General features: G+C 61.3%; 1 protein-coding gene across 1 annotated transcript in view; it reads left to right on the top strand.

Moving 5' to 3' along the window:
• Unc5b (unc-5 netrin receptor B) overlaps positions 1-18,347 on the top strand; it is a 75,138-nt gene that overhangs the window by 43,837 nt on the left and 12,954 nt on the right. Inside the window, exons 2-6 of the mRNA XM_027931248.2 lie at positions 13,234-13,458; positions 16,130-16,273; positions 16,603-16,706; positions 17,356-17,536; positions 18,169-18,336. Of these exons, the coding sequence (XP_027787049.2) occupies positions 13,234-13,458; positions 16,130-16,273; positions 16,603-16,706; positions 17,356-17,536; positions 18,169-18,336 (822 nt within the window). The remainder of the gene's footprint in view (positions 1-13,233; positions 13,459-16,129; positions 16,274-16,602; positions 16,707-17,355; positions 17,537-18,168; positions 18,337-18,347) is intronic.

Below are 18,347 nucleotides of genomic sequence, written 5' to 3'. Positions count from 1 at the left end.
CGGGCCGGGAACAGACACAGCCCCTCGCTGGGGGCTCCCGCGGGAAGGCTGTGGGAATTTTGACAGGGTGAGGCCAGCGGAGGTGGGAAGGTGGCTTCAAAGCAGCACAGGCCCAAACTGCCAGCTCCCGACTCTCCCAAGACCGCAGCCCCGGCCCGAGCTGGTTCCCCATCGACTCCGGTCCCTCTTTTAACCAGCCCCATAAAAAGGGAGCGGGCAGGAGGGAGTCCGGCTGCAGACCCTGTAATTTGGCGGGAGGCGGCTCCTGTTCATTTTAACCAGGCTGTAATTACGGCTGGCACCCGACACCCCCTCATTACCAGGGCCTGGAAGGAGGACTCTAATTATAGCGTGCTGGGTCTCGGCTCAGGGAGGCTACAGAGGAGGCCTGTGGAGGCAGGGAGGGCCCCTGAGCTGGGGGGGAGCAGGGGCAGAGCTGGGGGTGGAGGCCACCCTGGGCCTTGGGGTCTTCCTCAAGGGCCTCATTTCTCGGGCTTCCATGGCAAGGGAAGATTTGAGGCCACTGCTCAGGGAGAAGAGGACACAGAGGAACTCAGGAGGGACACTCATCACTCAAGAAGCATTCATTAAGCATCTACTGTGTGCACAGCTGGCCCTGGGGGCTCAACATTAGGCACTCAGTGATGGAGTCCAGGCAGAAAGCCCGGGTAAAAACACGTGAAGGCACGCACCCTGGGTGGCAGAGGGCCACTACCCCTGCCTTGAGTGCCCCCCCTCCCCGTCACCCTAGTCACCCCGCTGGGGCCTGCTGGGCTTAGCACAGCAGGGGCTGCAGGACCCTGCCCGGAGCCCTGTTGGACTGTGCGGTGCCCACACAGGTGTTAGGTCTTCTGAGATTCCAGGTGTGTCCATGGGAGGCTCGCAGCCTGGGCCAGAGCCTGTCAGGACCCAGGTATCCTCCCAGGTGTCCCTGTGCTGGGTGGGAGCAGTAGGAGTTCTGCATGTCACACAGTCCAAGAGTGCTCTGCCAGAGTGCTGTGTGGCCTTAGGCCAATCACACCATCTCTGGGCCACAGCTTTCCCATCTGTCCACAAGGAGGCGTCTTGAGGCCAGGAGCCCTTCCTTCCTCTCTGCCCCAATCCTGAGGATTTGAGGAGACTGCAAATCCTATAACCAACAGAGCCACTTTGGGGGGAGGCCCCTGACTGTGGAGCGAGGAGGACCCAGGCCGGGTGGGGGGCGGGGAGCTGGGGGCTGAGAACCTAAGGGTGTCTCCTTTTCTGTGAGTAAGGGCCACCCGGAAGCAGACACAAAGGGAATTGTTCTGAGCTGGAGCCAGCCCCCAGCCCCCAGCTGAGAACAATCAGGGAGGAAACCCCAGGCCATTTGTCCAGTGAGGTGCCGCTGGCTGGGAAAATATCTGTCCCTCAGCTAAAATTAGCCACCTGGAAACCCTTTCATCAGGGCAACCTGGAGCTGCTATTGTTTTGAATTTGGGATCCCAGGAGCCTGGGGGCAGGGCTCTCAGGAGACGCTGGTGACCTGGGGGTCAAAAGCTGAGCCAGCTACCCCCCTCCGGTGGATGCCCAGTACGGTGCCCAGGGAACACAGCCAGGGAGGGAAGCTGGCGTCCAGGACCACCAAGGGTGGTGGCTGCCAGCCTCAGGTTCCCCCACTTCAGATGTGCTCCCCTCACGGGTGACATTGATGACGCCCTGGGTGACCTGGGAGTGGGGTGCACTGGAAAGGTGGCAGGAAATAAAAGAAAACAGCACCCACCCTCCCCGGGGAGGCGGGCCGAGGGGCACCTCTGCCAGGGCTGTTCTTGCCAGTGGGGTCGAAACCGGCTTAGATTCTCTCCTCTGCCACCTAGTAACCACGTGACTTTGGGTGACTTTAGGTAAACAGTAGCGGTGGCTGATGCCCGTGTCACAGGGTCCTGGGGTGAGATGATGCGCAGGGGTAGATATAAACCTTGGTCATTGTATCACGGCGGCGTGGCTTCTGACGCGCCGGGCACTGCCCTGGCCCTTCACGTGTGTGATCGCGCTTGGTCCCCGCTAGAAACACCACAGTGTGGTCCCCTGCTGGCAGATGAGCCGGAGGCCCAGGTGAGAACACAGGATAGCTGTCATTATCACCTGCGTTACCACACCTGGGTCCTGACCGGCTCCACCAGCCACCTGTGATTCCTTCAGTCCCTGGGAGAAGTCTCCAGGGCCGAGGGGGAGCTGCCTGCGCTCAGCGCCCTGGTGGGCACCCAGGCCCCCGGGGACGGAGGGGGAACGCACGTTCTCAGGCCCAGCGCACCCCTGAGTCCCAGCCGGGGCGGGGAGCCCACAGCCCTGTTGGGTACCACTGCAGAGGGGTTAAAGAACATGGGTCAGAGAGACCCCGATTCCACGCTGCAAGCCTTCCTCCCTGCCCTGATTTTAGGCACCGTCTTGACCAGCCCTGCTGCCGTTCTCTCACCCGCCACGCTGGGGACACGGGTAGGAGCGTGCGCCCACGGGGTCGTTGGGCAGATTCCACTGGATCCTGTGCTGGAGTCCTGGCACAGAGCCTGGGTCTGGCCAGCACTGCCAACCAGCCAGCCCCGGGGACGGCTAAAGAAAGGGGGCATCTTCGTGGCCTGAGAGCCCCAGTAATCCAGCCTCCCTCGGGGCAGCCCGGCGGAACTGGGCAAGGCGGGCAGGGAGCACAGGGGCTCTTCCCCCAGCGAAGAGGGCGGGGGACAGCTGAGCGGGACGCCTCCTCCCAGCGGGCCTGTGGTGGTCGGAGAGGCTGGCGGTCTCGGGAGCTTGGACGCCAAGCGAGAGGCTTGACTGAGAACCAGCCCCGGGGCCTGGAGAGCCAGAGGGGGCACCCCAGAGGCCGACCCCGGCAACTGGAGGTGGGAGGCGTGGGCGCCACGGACCCGGGCTCCCACTCCCCAGGCCCTGGGCTTTCCAGGAGCCGTCTTCTCAGTCTTCCTCTGTTGTTTTATCTGTGTGTGTGTGTGGTGTGGGTGGGTGTGGTGTGTGTGGGGGGGATGTGAGGGGGTGTGGTGTGTGCTGTGTAGTGTGTGTGTGGAGGGGGTGTGGTGTGTGTGCATGTGTGTATGGTGTGTGGTGGGGGTGTGGGTGTGTGTGTGGTGTGTGTGTGGTGTGTGGTGTGTGGTGTGTGTGTGTGCATGTGTGTGTGGTGTGTGGTGGGGGTGTGGGTGTGTGTGGGGTGTGATGTGTGTGTGTGGTGTGTGGTGGGGGTGTGGGTGTCTGTGTGTGTGTGTGGGGGGGGGTGTGTGGTGTGTGTGGGGTGTGGTGTGTGTGTGTGTGTGTGTGTACGAGCTAGTCAAGGCAGGTGCTCTGCCACGCAGCGACACCCCCGCCTCCTGCCTGTTTTCCATGGCTCCTTGGAGGCCTCTGGGGAGCCACGTGCTCCTCTTCCAAGGTTTCCTCCCCAAAGGGGAGACCTGGAACCCGGCCAGGCAGAGAGCATGGCTGCTGGGCCCTACCTCCCCTGTCCAGCCTCAGAGAGTCCCAGGCTCCTAGTGAGTACCCACTCCTACTCTCAAGCTGTTCCTGAGTCCCTCAAGCCCTCTACATACCTTAGTGTCATGTCACCCTTTCACACTTCTGTCCTCATATGTCTCTGAGGTGGGCACAGTGACATCATGCCCATTCTAAAGATAAGTGGGCCAGTGTGGTGGCACATGCCTGTAATCCCAGAATCTCGGGAGGCTGAGGCAGGAGGATCACAGGTTGGAGGCCATCTTAGTGAGGCCCTAAGCAACTTAGCAAGACCCTGTCTCAAAATAGAAAACAAAGGGGCCTGGGGACATGCTTAGTTGTTGAGCACCACGAAGATCTATAGACAAGTGAACCAAGGCCCAGGAGTCAGGCACTGGCCCACGGCTCCCAGTGAACTGGCGGCTGACTCAGGGCCACGCTGGGGTTTTCCTCTGGAGGATCCAGCTTTCACCCCCCCCCAGGTTTCCTTATCCCCCTCAAGAAATCCATGGAAGGAACCGACACCTGAGGGCCTGTTAGGTCCCAGGCTCAGAGCCAGGGACAGCCCTGAGGATGGTTCCCACTGGCCTCAGGGTCCTGCTCTTTGGATGACCTCGTGCAGTGCCAGCCTGGGCCCCCCCTGCCTCCTGCACACCGCCCCCTGCCCTGCCTGCCTCTGGCTGCCGGCTTGGGGGTGAGTGAGCCTCCCTGAGCCAAGCAGGCCTGCTGGTTACATCAGCAGGTGCAAACAAGCCGGGGGCAGGGCAGCGGCCGTCCCCCGGGGCTGTCCCCCCACGCGAGTCTGTTTCCTTCCCTCCTCCCGGCTTGCATCAGCCTCTGCAGCTCCTGTCCTCCCGGGGTGGCCAGCTGAGAGCGCAGGGTGGGGGCAGGGAGCCGCTGGTCAAGATGGCAGGCTGCACCCTGCACCCCGAGGGCACGCCCACGAGTTCTCACCACAAGAAGCCATCATGAAAACCAGTGCAGGCACGGGGCTGCCCAGCTGGCGAAATACCTCCATACTTGTGACCTTGATGTGCCCAACAGCCCTGAGAAGCAAAGCAAGTAGAAATGGTCCCATTTCCCCAAGAAGACTGAGGCCCAGCCAGACTCGGTGGCTCACACTTGTAATCCCAGCAGCTCAGGAGGCTGAGGCAGGAGGTTCACAGGTTCAAGGCCAGCCTCAGCAACTTAGCGAGGCACTAAGCAACTCAGCGAGACCCTGTCTCTAAATAAAATATTTAAAAGGGCTGGGGTGTGGCTCAGAGGTTAAGCACCCCTGGGTTCAGTCCCTGATACCCTATCCCCCCAAAATTTGAGGCCCAGAGGGAAGTGGTGTCCCCAAGTTCGTCATGACAGAGCAGTGCGATTCAGGTGGCAGAGTGTGGGATGAGGGGGGCCTGAACAAGGAATCCCAGCTGGTAGCTGTGGAAGCCAGAGGAGGGCGCCCGGCTGCCACCCGGGAGGGCACTGAGACGGAGCTGCACCAATTGTCGAGGGTGGTGGCCGGCAGGCAGAGGGACCGCCCGTGACCGCGGAGTTGGGCTGGAGGCCGACTGAGCACTGGTGTGGACGTTGCTCTGGGTCCCACTGTGGGCTTGGTGGAGCAGGGCCCTCAGGAAATGTCCCTCCTGAGGCATCTCCACAGCCACAGGGGCCTTCCCCTTGGCCAGTGCTACCGCCTCCTCATCCCCATCAGCCAAAGACTTAGCCGATCACCCACACCCAGGGCCAGGGTCTTCCCCACCGTGGGATCAGAGAGAGACTGGGTTCCGGGGTGGCCACCGCCCAGTCCAGCTTTGCCTCCAACTTGCTGTGTGACCTGAGGCAAGTTACTCCTCTCCTCTGGTCTCAGGTGCTCCTAGGCCCCATGCAGCCCAGTTCTCACCTTGTGGAGAGACACCAGAGAGGTCTGCCCTCTTCTTTCCACCCTGGGGCCCGATTAGGAAGCCATGGATTCGGGTTCAGAAAAGTGGGAAGAGAGGCTGCTCCCCAGCTCCGCAGGCCCCTCCCACTCCCTGCCCCTGCCGGCCTCTCTCAGGGTCTCTTTCTCTGCCCCTCTCCTGTGACTCCATTTCTGCCTCTGCCCGTCTTGCCCCACTGGTCCCCCTCTCTCCCACGCCACTTTCCACAGGTGGGCGAAGGCTGGGGTCGGGGCGCCTCTGTCTCTCTCCCTTCATGCCCATGTGATGCCGCAGGCCGGCTGTTTGCCTTGGAGCAGTTGTTAACCCTCCCCGGCCTCAGGACCCCCATCTGAAGCAAAGGCGCTGGACTCGGGTCTGAGGACCCTGCAGCCCAGGGCCTGGTGCAGTGGGCAAGGAGAGCAGTGTTCCTCCACCGGGCGACGTGCTGGAGGTCACCTCCCTCTGCAAGGAAGGGTCTCCTTCCCAGGGCTCGTGCCCAGGACACTCACGGGCAGGCTGACCCTGGGCTTCCCAGGGTGGTGTGGAGAGGGGGCAGAACCACTGTCCTGCTCAGCCCGGCCCTGGACAGCTGCTGGGTCAGAGGACATTCCATGGGGGTCTGACTCTGCCAGGAGAAAGGGAATCTTTGCCCAGCACCCAAACTGCCACCGTGAGGTCACTGCCCAGCCAGTTCCCGTGCCGGCTCTGCATGCCACAGCAGCTCAGTGACCCCAGAGCCAGGTCAGGAGCAGCCAGCCCAGCTGGCCTTCACCCCCATGTGTGCCACTGTGTGAGAGACAGGCAGAATGTGACCTTGAGATGGAGGGACCCCTAGAGCACAGGACAGCGAGATCCCCGTGCACCTTGCTCTCGGTTTAACAGATGAACTTAGTTGATAGCTATTAATTTAGTGAAGAAATCGTAGACTACACAACTGTACGCGGTCGGAACCCGTTTAAATAATAATATCTGGGCACCTGAAAGAAGTCACAGGATCAACACACAGTGTTGATTCGACTGCGCTGGGAGTGGGGTGACTTATTTTCATGGTTATCTTTTCTAAATTGATGACAATACCAGGGTATTTTCTTTGTAATCAGAAAGGGGGGGGTGTTTTTATTAGAAGCTAAAGAAGGATTTTGAGGGGAGCGGTACTGGGGATTGAGCTGAGGAGCACTCGACCACTGAACCACATCCCCAGCCCTATTTTGTATTTTATTTAGAGACAGGCTCTCACTGAGTTGCCTAGGACCTCGCTTTTTGCTGAGGCTGGCTTTGAACTCGAGATCTTCCTGCCTCAGCCTCCCAAGCTGCTGGGATTACAGGCATGTGCCACTGCACCCACCTGGCAAAGGAAGGATTTTAAAAATGAAGTCCCCCTCTCCTCCCCAGGGAGTCTAGTGCCCAGTTTTTCTAGAGGGCAATGTTTAGGAGAGGTTCCATCAGACAGTGGCATGCCAGAGAATGGATGGGCTCCTGTGGCCCAGGTGAGCCTAACCAGTGTCCCCCTCCTCCAGCTGCTCCCTGGGGGGGCTGCGCCAGGCTGCCACCAGGCCTCTCCTACAGACCTCTTGGGCACGGGTGCCCCCAACCAGTCCAGGCCTTGGGAGGGTGAGGCCTACAGAGGATGGGAGGACAGGTGGGGGGTCATTAGGAAACTGAGACCCCTCCCCTTGGGAACTCCTGGGAGGACAGGGAGCAGCTGCTGGTCCCTCGGGGCCATCATGGCTTCATGGCAAGAGCTGCTGGCTTTCTTGTGGTTGTGACCTTGACTGAGCATGCCTCTGACTCCCCCGAGCCTCAGTTTCCCCCTCTGTACAATGGAGCAGCCTGTGGTGTGGGCGATGTGTGCCGCCCAGGTTCTTAGTGCCAGGTGTGGGATGGGTGGTCAGTATCCAGAGCGGGGCAGACCAGAGGGCTCCGAGCTCCTCGCCTGGGAGGGGATGGGGACGGGGACAGAAAGCCTTTCCTCGGGGCCCAGGCCTCCAGCTGCGGGGACCCCATCAGACCTGGGCCTTAAAATGGCCCTAGGGGCCCAGGCCCGGCTGAGAGTCAGAAGGAGAGCGTGGGGTCAGTCTCACCAGCTGCCACCGTGAGTCAGGTAGCCCAGTGTGAGTGGGTGGCCTAGTCCAGTCCCAGCGCCCCGTCCACGCCTTCACTAGCCCCTTAGTCCTGGGAGGGAGCAGCTTCCCAGGAGCGTCTGGACCCCCCTTCAGGATGCACGCCCCTGCCCCAGCTGCCCACATTGGCTGGGCCACTTCCTGCAGCCTGCACAGGAAGTGACGTCCTGGGCATGGACGGTCTGTGGAGGGTGTGGGAAAGGGCTGTGCTAGGGGCCTTCTTTGTTAGGGAAAACTCAGCCCCCCAGGCTCGCCAGCCCCCATTTGTCACCAGTAGCGGCCATTGTAGCTGCCTCTGAGGGGGCCCCAGCCCGAACCCCACAGCCGCAGGAGCCAGGGCCAGATGGAGGAAGGGCTTTGTGTCCAGGGAGGGGTCTGACCGCGTGGGGTTGTGTGTTTTTAAAACATAATAATAAGCGGGCTCCTCTCCCCCAGCTCCCCGCACCCCCACTGCGCAAACTGCCTCGTGGTGAATGGAGGAGATTTTCCATGCAGTGGGAGGTCAGGTCTGCGGAGCATTAGCCGGTGTCCAGGGGCTCCAGAAACACTGTGATTGCCCGTGATAAATGTGCCCAGCGGGGGTGTCTCTCTCTTCTCACCCCCCGCCTGGCCCCCTTCTCCCCTCCCTGTCCTGCTCAGCCCCAGGTTGCTCCCCCCAGTGCTGAGCCTGGGGGACCATGGACAAAAGCCAGCCATGGGGGTGTCCAGCCAAGCCCTCCCTGTCCCACAATTGCTGCCTCGCAGTGAGGCCTCTGCCCTAGACATCAGGGCCGATCAGAGATGGACCTGGAATGGAAAGAGCCAAAGCGTTTGTCCCCTGTCCCACTGTGACTGTACTTACTTTTGGACCTGATCTTCCTAACTCAACCCCAAATCAGAAACTGGGTTCTGGCACTGAACCATTCATTTCCTGTGTGATGTCACGTTAGTCACTTTCCCTCTCTGAGCAGGTAGAATACAGGGTTCTGGGGGCTCAGGTGATAGCAGACCAAGGGACATGTGTCCTCAGCCTGCGTGCCCTAGGGGCTTGTGAGCGTGGCTCAGGCCAGCCCCTGGGAAGAAGCCCTGTCCTTCATGATTGCCAGCTCCACCGTCCCTCCAGACAGGTACCCTGACCTGGACTTCATGGGGATACCAAGAAGGCTGTGGTATGTCCCTGCGCTCCAAGAGCAGCTACCAGAATCGTTAAGGAGCCTTTGAACTCCCCATTCCAAATGCTCTTGCCAGAAGCAGACGGTGACAGCCAGATGCATCCTGGCACCTCCCCTCCCCAGTCAGGGACCTTGACCATGAGGCAGCCAGGATAGAGTGGGCGTGCAAAACTGTCATATGTTCAGAAGAAGATGGGCAGGTCAGGGAGGGCCAGCTACTCCCCCAGACACTGGGCACTGTCACAGGCAAGAGGATGTGCAGGTCAGTGTGACCTCGAAGGTTAGAGGTCGCAGTGGCTGGTTGCAGCCATAGCGAGGAAGACTTTTCCAACTGGTGGGTCCGACCAGAGGAGACCTGGCTGAGAAGGGCAGCAGCGCGTGCCCAGCCCCGGGGGTGTGCCAGTTAAAGTTGGATGGGGGCTTGGCAGGGATGTTGGACGAACTGACCCTTTAAGTCACCTCTGTGGACACAGGCAGGTGTACAGGTGAGTAGGAGGGCAGGTTCAAACGGCCCCAGTGGAGGCAGCACCCAGAGGCCCTGGTGCTCATGTTGATCTGAGGCTTGGGAGGCGGTGGGGCGTGGCTGGAGGGTCTGCTGCAAATGCCTCTCATCCGCCTACCAGGGCCACCCACAGCCCCCTCCGGACCAGCCAGCCTGCTGGGCTGGTGAGCCACGCAGGAGTGGCGATGGCAGGAAAGACGCCCGACCTTGGGCACACGTGCTTTGTGAAGGAGGATGCTCTCCCATGGGAACAGAGACCCCACGTGGGGTCTGAAGAGCTCGGAGCGTAAGAGCCAGAGGGGGCCTTGAGGCAGTGACTTGGCCCGCCTCCTCGTTTTAAGGTGGTGGCCTTAGAGGGAAAGGCCACGTGGCAGTGTCAGTCCCCTGAGATGCAGGCTGGGGCTCCGTCCTTCAGGGCTGGGTTGCCTGTGTTTCACCGTCTGTCACTATGTCTGGGACTGCTATTAGGACACACGCGGAGACACACACAGCCGCACGCTGTATGTGGGAAATGTCCCTCCTGGCAGGGGCTGGGTCGGCTCCTGGAGGCGCCCTTAGTAAAGATGCGCAGAGGTGTGGGGAAGCCAGGAGGTGGGATCAAGCACGTGTGGCTCCGAGCCCACGGGTGGCTTTAACGGCAAGGGGTGTTTGCAACGTAGGCCCAAGTGAGCTGTTATTAGGAACTGGTCCCACTGCCAGGGGACCCTTGAAGTCCCTCGATGCCTGTGCCTTCCTCTGTAAAATGGGCACATAATCCCCACGTTGAGGACTGGGAGGAGGTAGAGTATCTGAAGCCCCTGCACACGGGTACGTAGGCACACAGCACATAAGCTGTAGTGCACACAAGTGCCAATTTCCACCCAGTGGAGTGTAGAAGACGGGTTCCCTGAATCTGACCCCAGCTCTGTTCTTGCCAGTGTCATAGCCCCCAACCTATGACTTAGACACTTTGGTCTCAGTTTCCCCGTCTGTAAGACGGGATGATCACAGTGCCGTACCCGCAGGATTCTGATTCCCAAACTGTATGCCACGGCACCCCAGGGTGCCACAGGGTATTTCCACACTCCAAGGGACACTGTTGGACACTGCAGCAACGACCTCTGAAGGTGGCTCCAAGTTTCAGCATTACGTCACTGCTCTCCTGGATTTGGCACAGTATTTTGCAAAGCCGAGCTTTGGGCCCTTTGGAGTACCCAAGTCGTAGGGGTGGTGGTGTCCACTCTGCTTCTGTGGTTGGGAGGTGGCACTGTGCCCAGTGGGTGCCTACATCCCCGTCAGCATGTCATTGTGACTACTTAGGAATGGGGCGAAAACATTCTGTTTCTGTCTCAATTTAAGCATTTTCCAAAAGGCTACTTAGAGTTTAGGATATAAAGACTTCTGTTGGGATGTAGCTACTTAATCAGTTTCCAGCTTTGGGGACTTTCTCTGGGACCTGGAAATGCCGTAAAAAATTATTGAGATACTAAAGACAAAAACTTCCGATCCATGTAGGGCTGTCGTGGGATGCGCCGAGGGGACAGGACGTGTCCTCTGAATGGTGCCCAGCAGAATAGGGCCCACAGGCCCCTGGGCACCTTTACTCTCCCCCCTGGCACCACGGGGCCTGGCTTAGGTCACCGCTGGACCACTGGCCGAGCCTCCCTCAGCCACAGGGCCCAGGAGAAGGAAGGGCAGAGGCCAGCTCAGCCCTACGCAGCGGGGCACCCTCCTCCACATTTGCCTCTGCTTGATTTCCACCAGCTGCGTACCTACTGTGTGCCAGCCAGCGCGTCCCCGCAGGCTCCCCTGGCGTTAAATCTTGGGTGTCCTTTGGTTCTTTTCCCTGGCCTCCTGTCCGCACCTGCCTCTCTGTCCCCTGGACCGTGGGGATGTGGGCAAGGGGGAGCCAGCTCCATACTGAGCCATCCTGTGCCACCAGGCAGAGCTCGGGCTGTGTCCCTTCCCAAGCCAGAGATGAATGTCTGCGCCAGCGCCGGGCAGAGCGCGGGGCGGGGCGGGGCTGCGGGCGCGGCCCTGCGCTAATGGATGTCTAATGTTTGCTTCCTCCATCGCATCTGCGCCGCTTTATAAATGAGCGGCATTAGGGTTATAAAACCGTCGTAAACACGGCCTGCAGTGCCGCAGAGAGCAGGCAGCCGGGGGCCGGCACCGTGCTTGGAAGGGGGATGAGCGTGGCCAGCGCTGGCCACCCCGCCACCCCAGGCCTGCTGACGCGCCTTCCGAGAGCCTGTAGGGGGGAGCAGGTGTGGGAAGCCGGGCTTGGGCTCAGGAATCCTCAGTGCCATTTCCAGGTTAGCTGCCCCCAAACCAGGGGGCCTAGGGCAAGTCACTGGCCCTGTTTGGGTGGTCTTCAGTTTGTCCAGTTTTGAATGAAAATGATGGTCCCATCCCTGCTGTTGATGAGAGAGGCCATCAGTTGCAAGTCCCGGCCAGTGTCAGGGTGCTCCTGGGATCCCCAAGGGCAGGAACACCCACAGTGTCACAGAGCTACCTCAGCCACAGGGCAAGGAGTTCTGGGCGACACCCAAACACGGAAGTCTGTTTCTTGGATTCAAACCTTGCCTTTTGCTAGCTGTGCAACCTTGGGCAAGTTGCTTCATCTCTCTGAGCTTCAATTTATAAAATAAGGATGAACAGAGGACACCTTACAGGGTCGTTCAGAAACGAGATGATCTAACTGTTGAAAGGGCAGAAAACAGCTCCTGCTGCCTGGAGAGCCCTTGAGGTCCAGATGCAGCAACAGGTGCCTCCTGTGTCCAGACCCTCTCTGAGGCAGTCACGGGGTCCCCAGAGCCCAGAGAGGTTGTGCCCCCCTGCCTCCTGGCCCTCTTCAGAGGTGAGGTGACAGGGCAGATTCAGGCACTCACCCTGGGTCACACGGAACACGGCTCTTGGCTGGCTTCCTTCCCTCCCTCAGGTCCCTGGGTCCGTCTGTCCATCTTTCTCACACACACCCCCCGGGGCCTGGAGCCAGTGACAGCAGCCCAGTCACATGGGGTCTCCAGACTTGCTTTATTCATTTTGCTCTTGGAAAACCAGGTGTCCCCTGGGCCCTGCCTACAGGGAGAATCCCAAAGGCCACCACAGCCTCCTGGAGTGGACAGGTCAGAGTCCATTCTTGGCCTCCCACCCCAGTGGGAGGTAGACTCAGGTGGTGGAGGGCCGGGCAGATGTGCCCACCCCACGGCGTCCTTTGTTGGGTCCTCTGTAGCAGTTAGCCAGAGGACAGGCCCCCCACGGCTTGTCCCCAGCCTCCTGATTGTTTGGCACTTGGCTTTGGAAAGCCAGTTTTCCTGAGTGCCTGGCAGGCCAATCGCAGGCCGGGCCTGGTCTCCTCCTCCCGCGGCCTGGCCACTCCCTTCCTGTTTGTCCCCTCCCGAGGTGCTGTTCTTTCCAGGGACCCAGGCGTTCCCACTTGGCCTCTTTGGGCGGCACTGCCCTGGGCACAGCCTCGCCTGTTCTCTGGAGTTTCCTCATCCATGTGGGTGGGCGTGGACCCCCTGGGTGGGAGCCGCCTTGGGAGGGGCCAGCCGCAGGGCTCCAGGTGGAGTCCCACGGGGCCTCGCCTCTGGGGCTCCCTAGAGGAGGAGGCCTGTGGGGGCTGAGCACCTGGGAGCCAGGCCTAGTGCCCTCCCCCCCACCCCGCCAGGGCGCCTCGCCCCCGCAGGCCCTGGCTGTCCCCACCTCGTCATCGGGCTGGCTGGGGCTGCAAAGGGCAGCTATGGCTCCAGGGCAGAGCTGGCCTGGTTTAAGTCCCAGCCTCCGCGGGTTTCCAGCCCCCGTGTTGTGCCTTCACCATGGGGAACGGAAGCGAGGCCCCGCAGGGCCAGGGCAGGGGCCGCTGGGGGGTCCTGGGGACTGCCCTTGCCGGCCTCCCTGGGCCAGCCCCCCTGCGCCGGCCTCCCTGGGCTGCCTGGCTTTCCCAGCCTGGGACGGGCCCAGAGGCTCGGCCTCTGAAGAGCAGGATGATGGGGAGGCGGAGGCCCGAGGCGTGAAGAGCTCGCTAGGTCACCCAGCGGGTCCTCTGCCTCCCCGGAGTCCCCAGGGTGGTCAGAGGGCCCCGGGCCCCAGCCTGGGCTCACGGCCGTCTGTCTCCCACTCCGCAGGCCCTGACCCCGGCAGCCAGGTGCTGCCCGACTCCTTCCCGTCGGCGCCGGCCGAGCCGCTGCCCCACTTCCTGCAGGAGCCGCAGGACGCCTACCTGGTGAAGAGCAAGCCCGTGGAGCTGCGCTGCCGCGCCCGCCCCGCCACGCAGGTCTACTTCAAGTGCAACGGCGAGTGGGTCGGCCAGAAGGACCACGCCACGCAGGAGGGGCTGGACGAGGCCACCGGTGGGTCCCGCGGCCCAGGCTCTGGCCTGGGCTCCACGCGCACTGACGCAGCCGCGACCCTCGGTCCTCAGATTCCCATCTGGGCGTCACCCTGGATGGGAATCTCCCCAAGGACAGGCCACGGGTCCCCGCCTGGCCTGGGGTGACATTGCCACATCCCTTCCCACCTGCGTTTTCTTTCCACCTTCTTTCTCAGGTCAGGGGTCAGCTCTGGGGGGACTGGGATTCTGCCCCCACCTGGAGAGGGGCGCCCCATCCACAGCCCTGGGCCCTGGGACACCCACGAGAATCCAGGGCCCTCCTAACTTTCCAGGCCCTTCCTGTGGTGGAAGGGACCATTTTCCCTGCACACAAGTGACAGACCCCTATCCTGTGCTCGGGGCCAGCAGGGCTGGGGATTTGCATGAACGTCCTGAGTGTTGGGAGGTGCGACGCTGTGATGAGAAGCAGATGTCGTGCAGGTGGTGCTGGGTGCCCCCAAATCCCAGGAAGGAAGGAGGGAGAGGTGGCAGAGCCCGCTCCTCACCTCCCGAGGACACCCGGGGCCAGCAACCCCGTCCACAGCGCAGCAAGCCTGGGTGACAGGCTTGGCACCCCGCGGGGACACTCACTGCTGTCCCCTGCAGCAGCCCCAGGCCAAGGGTGTCCCCGGCCCTAGTGGACTGCGGTGTCCGCAGCTTCCTTGAGCTCCCAGCTCCTCCCCACTGCCCGGCCCTCCCTTGACGTGTGTGTGTGTCCGTGTGTGTGTGTGTGTGTGTGTGTGTGTGTGTCCGTGTGTCCGTCCAGCCTGCCCTTGTGTCTCTCTTCTCTTTTCCTCTCTCCTCCTCTCTGTTTCTCCCTGTTCCCTCCTGTTTCCCCCCTCCTTTGATTTCTATTTTGCATGAAAAACCTGTATTTGGGGTTCACCTAGACTAAAAACCAAACCCCAGAATGTACCAAGGCTGCCCAACTGTACGTTAGGGTTCCAACAGCACGTTGTTGGTTATGTGCATTTTACCACGATTCAGTTTTATAAAAAATAGATTGAAGCTACCATTCCTACCCCAAATCAAAACACTTTAAAGGCATGCGTGCAAACACACACACACACTCACACACACACACACTCTCACACCCCCCAGATATTCTCATTCTCTAGCTGTGTGGCTGTGGGGAAGTCACCGACCTCTCTGAGCCCCAGTGTCAGGGGACCATATCTAGCACAAGAGATGGTAGACATCTGAACGCCAGTCTCCTCTGTCCTCTGGCCTGTATTAGAGGTCAGCCAGGGGGTCCAGGCAAAGCCTGGCCGCCTCCTGCCTGCTTGGCCCCGCTTGGATGACTCACAGGAGTCATAACGGCCCGTGGCTGTCGGTAACGGTAACGGCAAGGCCCCTACTCCCTGCCACCAGGCACACAGAAATTGGGGCACACTGTCCCCGTCGGCTGCACTTGTGGATGCGGCTCACAGGCCACTGTCGGGGAAGCAGTGAGGCCGGGTTGGCCGCGGCTCCTGCTCTGCACCCCAGCCCTGCCGTGCTCCTGGGGCCCCTGGGAGCACAGAGCTCCGGGCCAGGCCAGCAGGAGGGGACTTCCCAGCTCCTGCCAACTCATGCAGGTGGTCCCCCTGGAAGTCCCGGCCACACGTGGCCTGCCACTCAGCCACCATACTTGGGAGACATGGACAAGGTGCTGGGCTTACGGGGTGCGGCGGATACCTCCTCCACTGGGCGACCCTGGCCTGCACCTGATTCCCAGCTGGCGAAGGAGGGGCGTGGCCTGCTCTGTGGGCCCAGCAACTCTGATCTCGGAGCCGGCAGCCGGCACTGCAGGCCACCCTCTCTGACACACCACTGTCACCTCCTTTGCCATTGGGGCTGGGGCTCTCCTTGCTATTTGGGAGCCCACCTGTGACAATATGGGAGAGTGACAGCGATGACTTTATTGGGGTGGATCCAGAGAAGTAGCGTGTTAGGGGACAGATCTCAACCTGGGCAAGATACAAGACAGCTGACCCTCACTCCACTGGCAGCTTGCTGGGGGACTTTGGGCCTGCCACTTACCCTCTCTGGGCCTCAGTTTCTCTGATGTGAAAGGAAGGGCTAAATAAGATCCAAACAACTTGCCAGAGTCAATTTGTGCCCAGCTGGGCTGGGTTCTGACAAGCTAATTGCCATGAGTCATTTAGAGTTTATCCTTTGTGTTTTACTATGATGGGAAATCAAGGCTCAGAGAGACTAAGTAACATAGTGAAGGTCACACAGCTGGGGAGTGAGATGGGGCCTGGATTCAAACCTGGCCAGCCATCTAACCACCGTGCCATGTACAGTCGTGTCCTCAGGGACTTAACAATCCATGTGAGGATTGGATAGGATACATTCTGGTAAGGGGGTGCAGTCTTAGGAATTCTGAAACAGGAGGCAGACAGGGAGGCTTCCTGGAGGAGGTGGTCTTGGTCCTCCCACGAGTTTTGGGGAAGAGATTTGCAGAGGGATAGAATCTGCAGGGCCTGGAGGCCACATGGAGGGTTGGGTCCTTCCACTGAAGGGTCTGGAGATGAGACCCCGGATGAGTGCCAAGCTCTCCAGGGCTGTTGGGTGGCATGTGGGATCCAGGCCAGGCAGGCAGTCGCAGCTGGGTGCAGTGACCAGCTGGTGGCTGTGGCCTGCCCCTGACCCACTCTCCCCCCCAGGCCTGCGGGTGCGCGAGGTGCAGATCGAGGTGTCGCGGCAGCAGGTGGAGGAGCTCTTTGGGCTGGAGGATTACTGGTGCCAGTGTGTGGCCTGGAGCTCCGCGGGCACCACCAAGAGTCGCCGGGCCTACGTGCGCATCGCCTGTAAGCTCCCTGGCCCCTCCAGGGCCTCTCCCTTCCCCTGGATGCCAGAGGAGGAGCCCACTTCTATGGCTGGAGATGCCCTCTGCGGACATTGGGAACCCGCCTGCAGCTCACAGGGTTCCTAGACCCAGAACTGGGCATTCCCGGTGGCCCTCCTCACCTGCAGAGGAAACTGCCAGCTTTCTCGCCCACCTGGGCCGCCTGGGCCAGGGACCCACAGCTCAGGGAGGGACGTCAGCCGTTCCCTTGGCTGCACTGCCCCCTGGTGGCCATGGTGGGTACTTCGGGTGCCCTTCTACCCCCACCTGACTGTGCCCTCTGCCCTCCAGACCTGCGCAAGAACTTCGACCAGGAGCCTCTGGGCAAGGAAGTGCCCCTGGACCACGAGGTTCTCCTGCAGTGCCGCCCCCCAGAGGGGGTGCCTGTGGCCGAGGTGAGTGGGGACGTGGCAGTGCCAGGTAAGGCTGAGAGCAGACGGGTCTCACGCTTGTCACAGCCGCTGCGCCCATAGCCTCTCAGCCTCCCGTGTCACAGATGGGGAGAGGTTCAGAACCGAGAGGGGAGCCATCACCCCTGCAGAAGGTGGCACAGGCCATACCCCAGCAGGCCCTCCACCGGTGGGGACACCAGGGCTCCTTGGGCACCTGGGCCCCGTCTCCAGTAGGCCTTCCCACCCAGAACCAAGGCCCAGCTTTATGGATACCAAGGGGTCTCAGTGTGTCCCCGTGTGCACCAGCCCAAAGGCTGGTGACCTTTGCCCTCACCACCCGGCCCTTGGATCCAGGGCAGTGCCCCCACCCGTCACTTCTCGCCACCGTCCTCATGCTCCAGACACGTTCCCCGTCCTCACTCGGGCCCTGGGGGTGGGTCTCCTCCCAGACTGCCCCGCTCGAAGACGGGGCTCCCAGCTTGGTGCCCGGCCCGGTGGAGGTGCCTCCCTGGGTCAGCACTGTGGGGAGGACACAGATAGGACTGCAGCTCTGTTCGTGGCCAGACCCCTCCTGTCCCTCTAGGTGGGCCCACACCACCCCCCGGTAGGGGGCAGGCCCTGTGTCCTCACCACCCCCATTCCTACCCCACAGGTGGAATGGCTCAGGAATGAGGATGTCATCGACCCCACCCAGGACACCAACTTCCTGATCACCATCGACCACAACCTCATCATCCGCCAGGCCCGCCTGTCGGACACGGCCAACTACACCTGTGTGGCCAAGAACATCGTGGCCAAGCGCCGGAGCACCACGGCCACCGTCATCGTCTACGGTGGGGCTCTGCGGGGAGCGAACGGCCGAGGGGGGGAGAGGGCCTGGGGCTCTATGTCCCACCACCCTGCCCCAACCCAAGGCCAGCGGGACCCCTGATCAGGTCGGGAGGGGGCAGCCCTGAGAGGGGAAGTGAATTGCCTGAGGTCACACAGAAAAATCAGTGGCCAAGCCAGACCTTCCTGGGTTCCAAGTCGGAACTGGACCCTGGTCCAGAGCCCCTGGCCACCTGAAGAAGACCTCTGCCAGGCAGCTGGGGACTGCTGCCGGGATTGTGTGCAGCTCTCTGCTGACCCCTTGGCCTCAGGAGTGCAAGGGAAAGAGCCATAGCTAAGGTGGTTCTAGAATGTTCTAGAAAGAGTCCCATCCTGGGATGCAGCCCCAGGGCGAGTCCCAGGTCGCCCGCTGTGAGTGGGTGACCTGAGTAAGTGCTGGCCTCTCTGGACCTTTGTTTCTCACGGCATGATGGGTCAGGGAGCAGACAGTGACTCCCAGGTCCTCCTGGTGCCCGTGTCACGGCTCAGCCTGCCCATGGAGGTCTCCACAGAGAGACCTCACTGGGAGTGGGCGTGGGCTTGGGGGCCACAGTGACCCACAGCCAGGCCACCTGGGTGACGACTGCTGTCCCTACAGTGAATGGCGGCTGGTCCAGCTGGGCAGAGTGGTCGCCCTGCTCCAACCGCTGTGGCCGAGGCTGGCAGAAGCGCACCCGGACCTGCACCAACCCCGCCCCGCTCAACGGAGGTGCCTTCTGCGAGGGCCAGGCCTTCCAGAAAACCGCCTGCACCACCGTGTGCCCAGGTCAGGGCCGC

This window comes from Marmota flaviventris, chromosome 4, assembly GCF_047511675.1.
Source record: "Marmota flaviventris isolate mMarFla1 chromosome 4, mMarFla1.hap1, whole genome shotgun sequence".
NCBI lineage: Eukaryota > Metazoa > Chordata > Mammalia > Rodentia > Sciuridae > Marmota > Marmota flaviventris.
The sequence above is the reverse complement of the archived record's forward strand: the minus strand, read 5'-3'. Positions and strand labels throughout refer to the sequence as shown.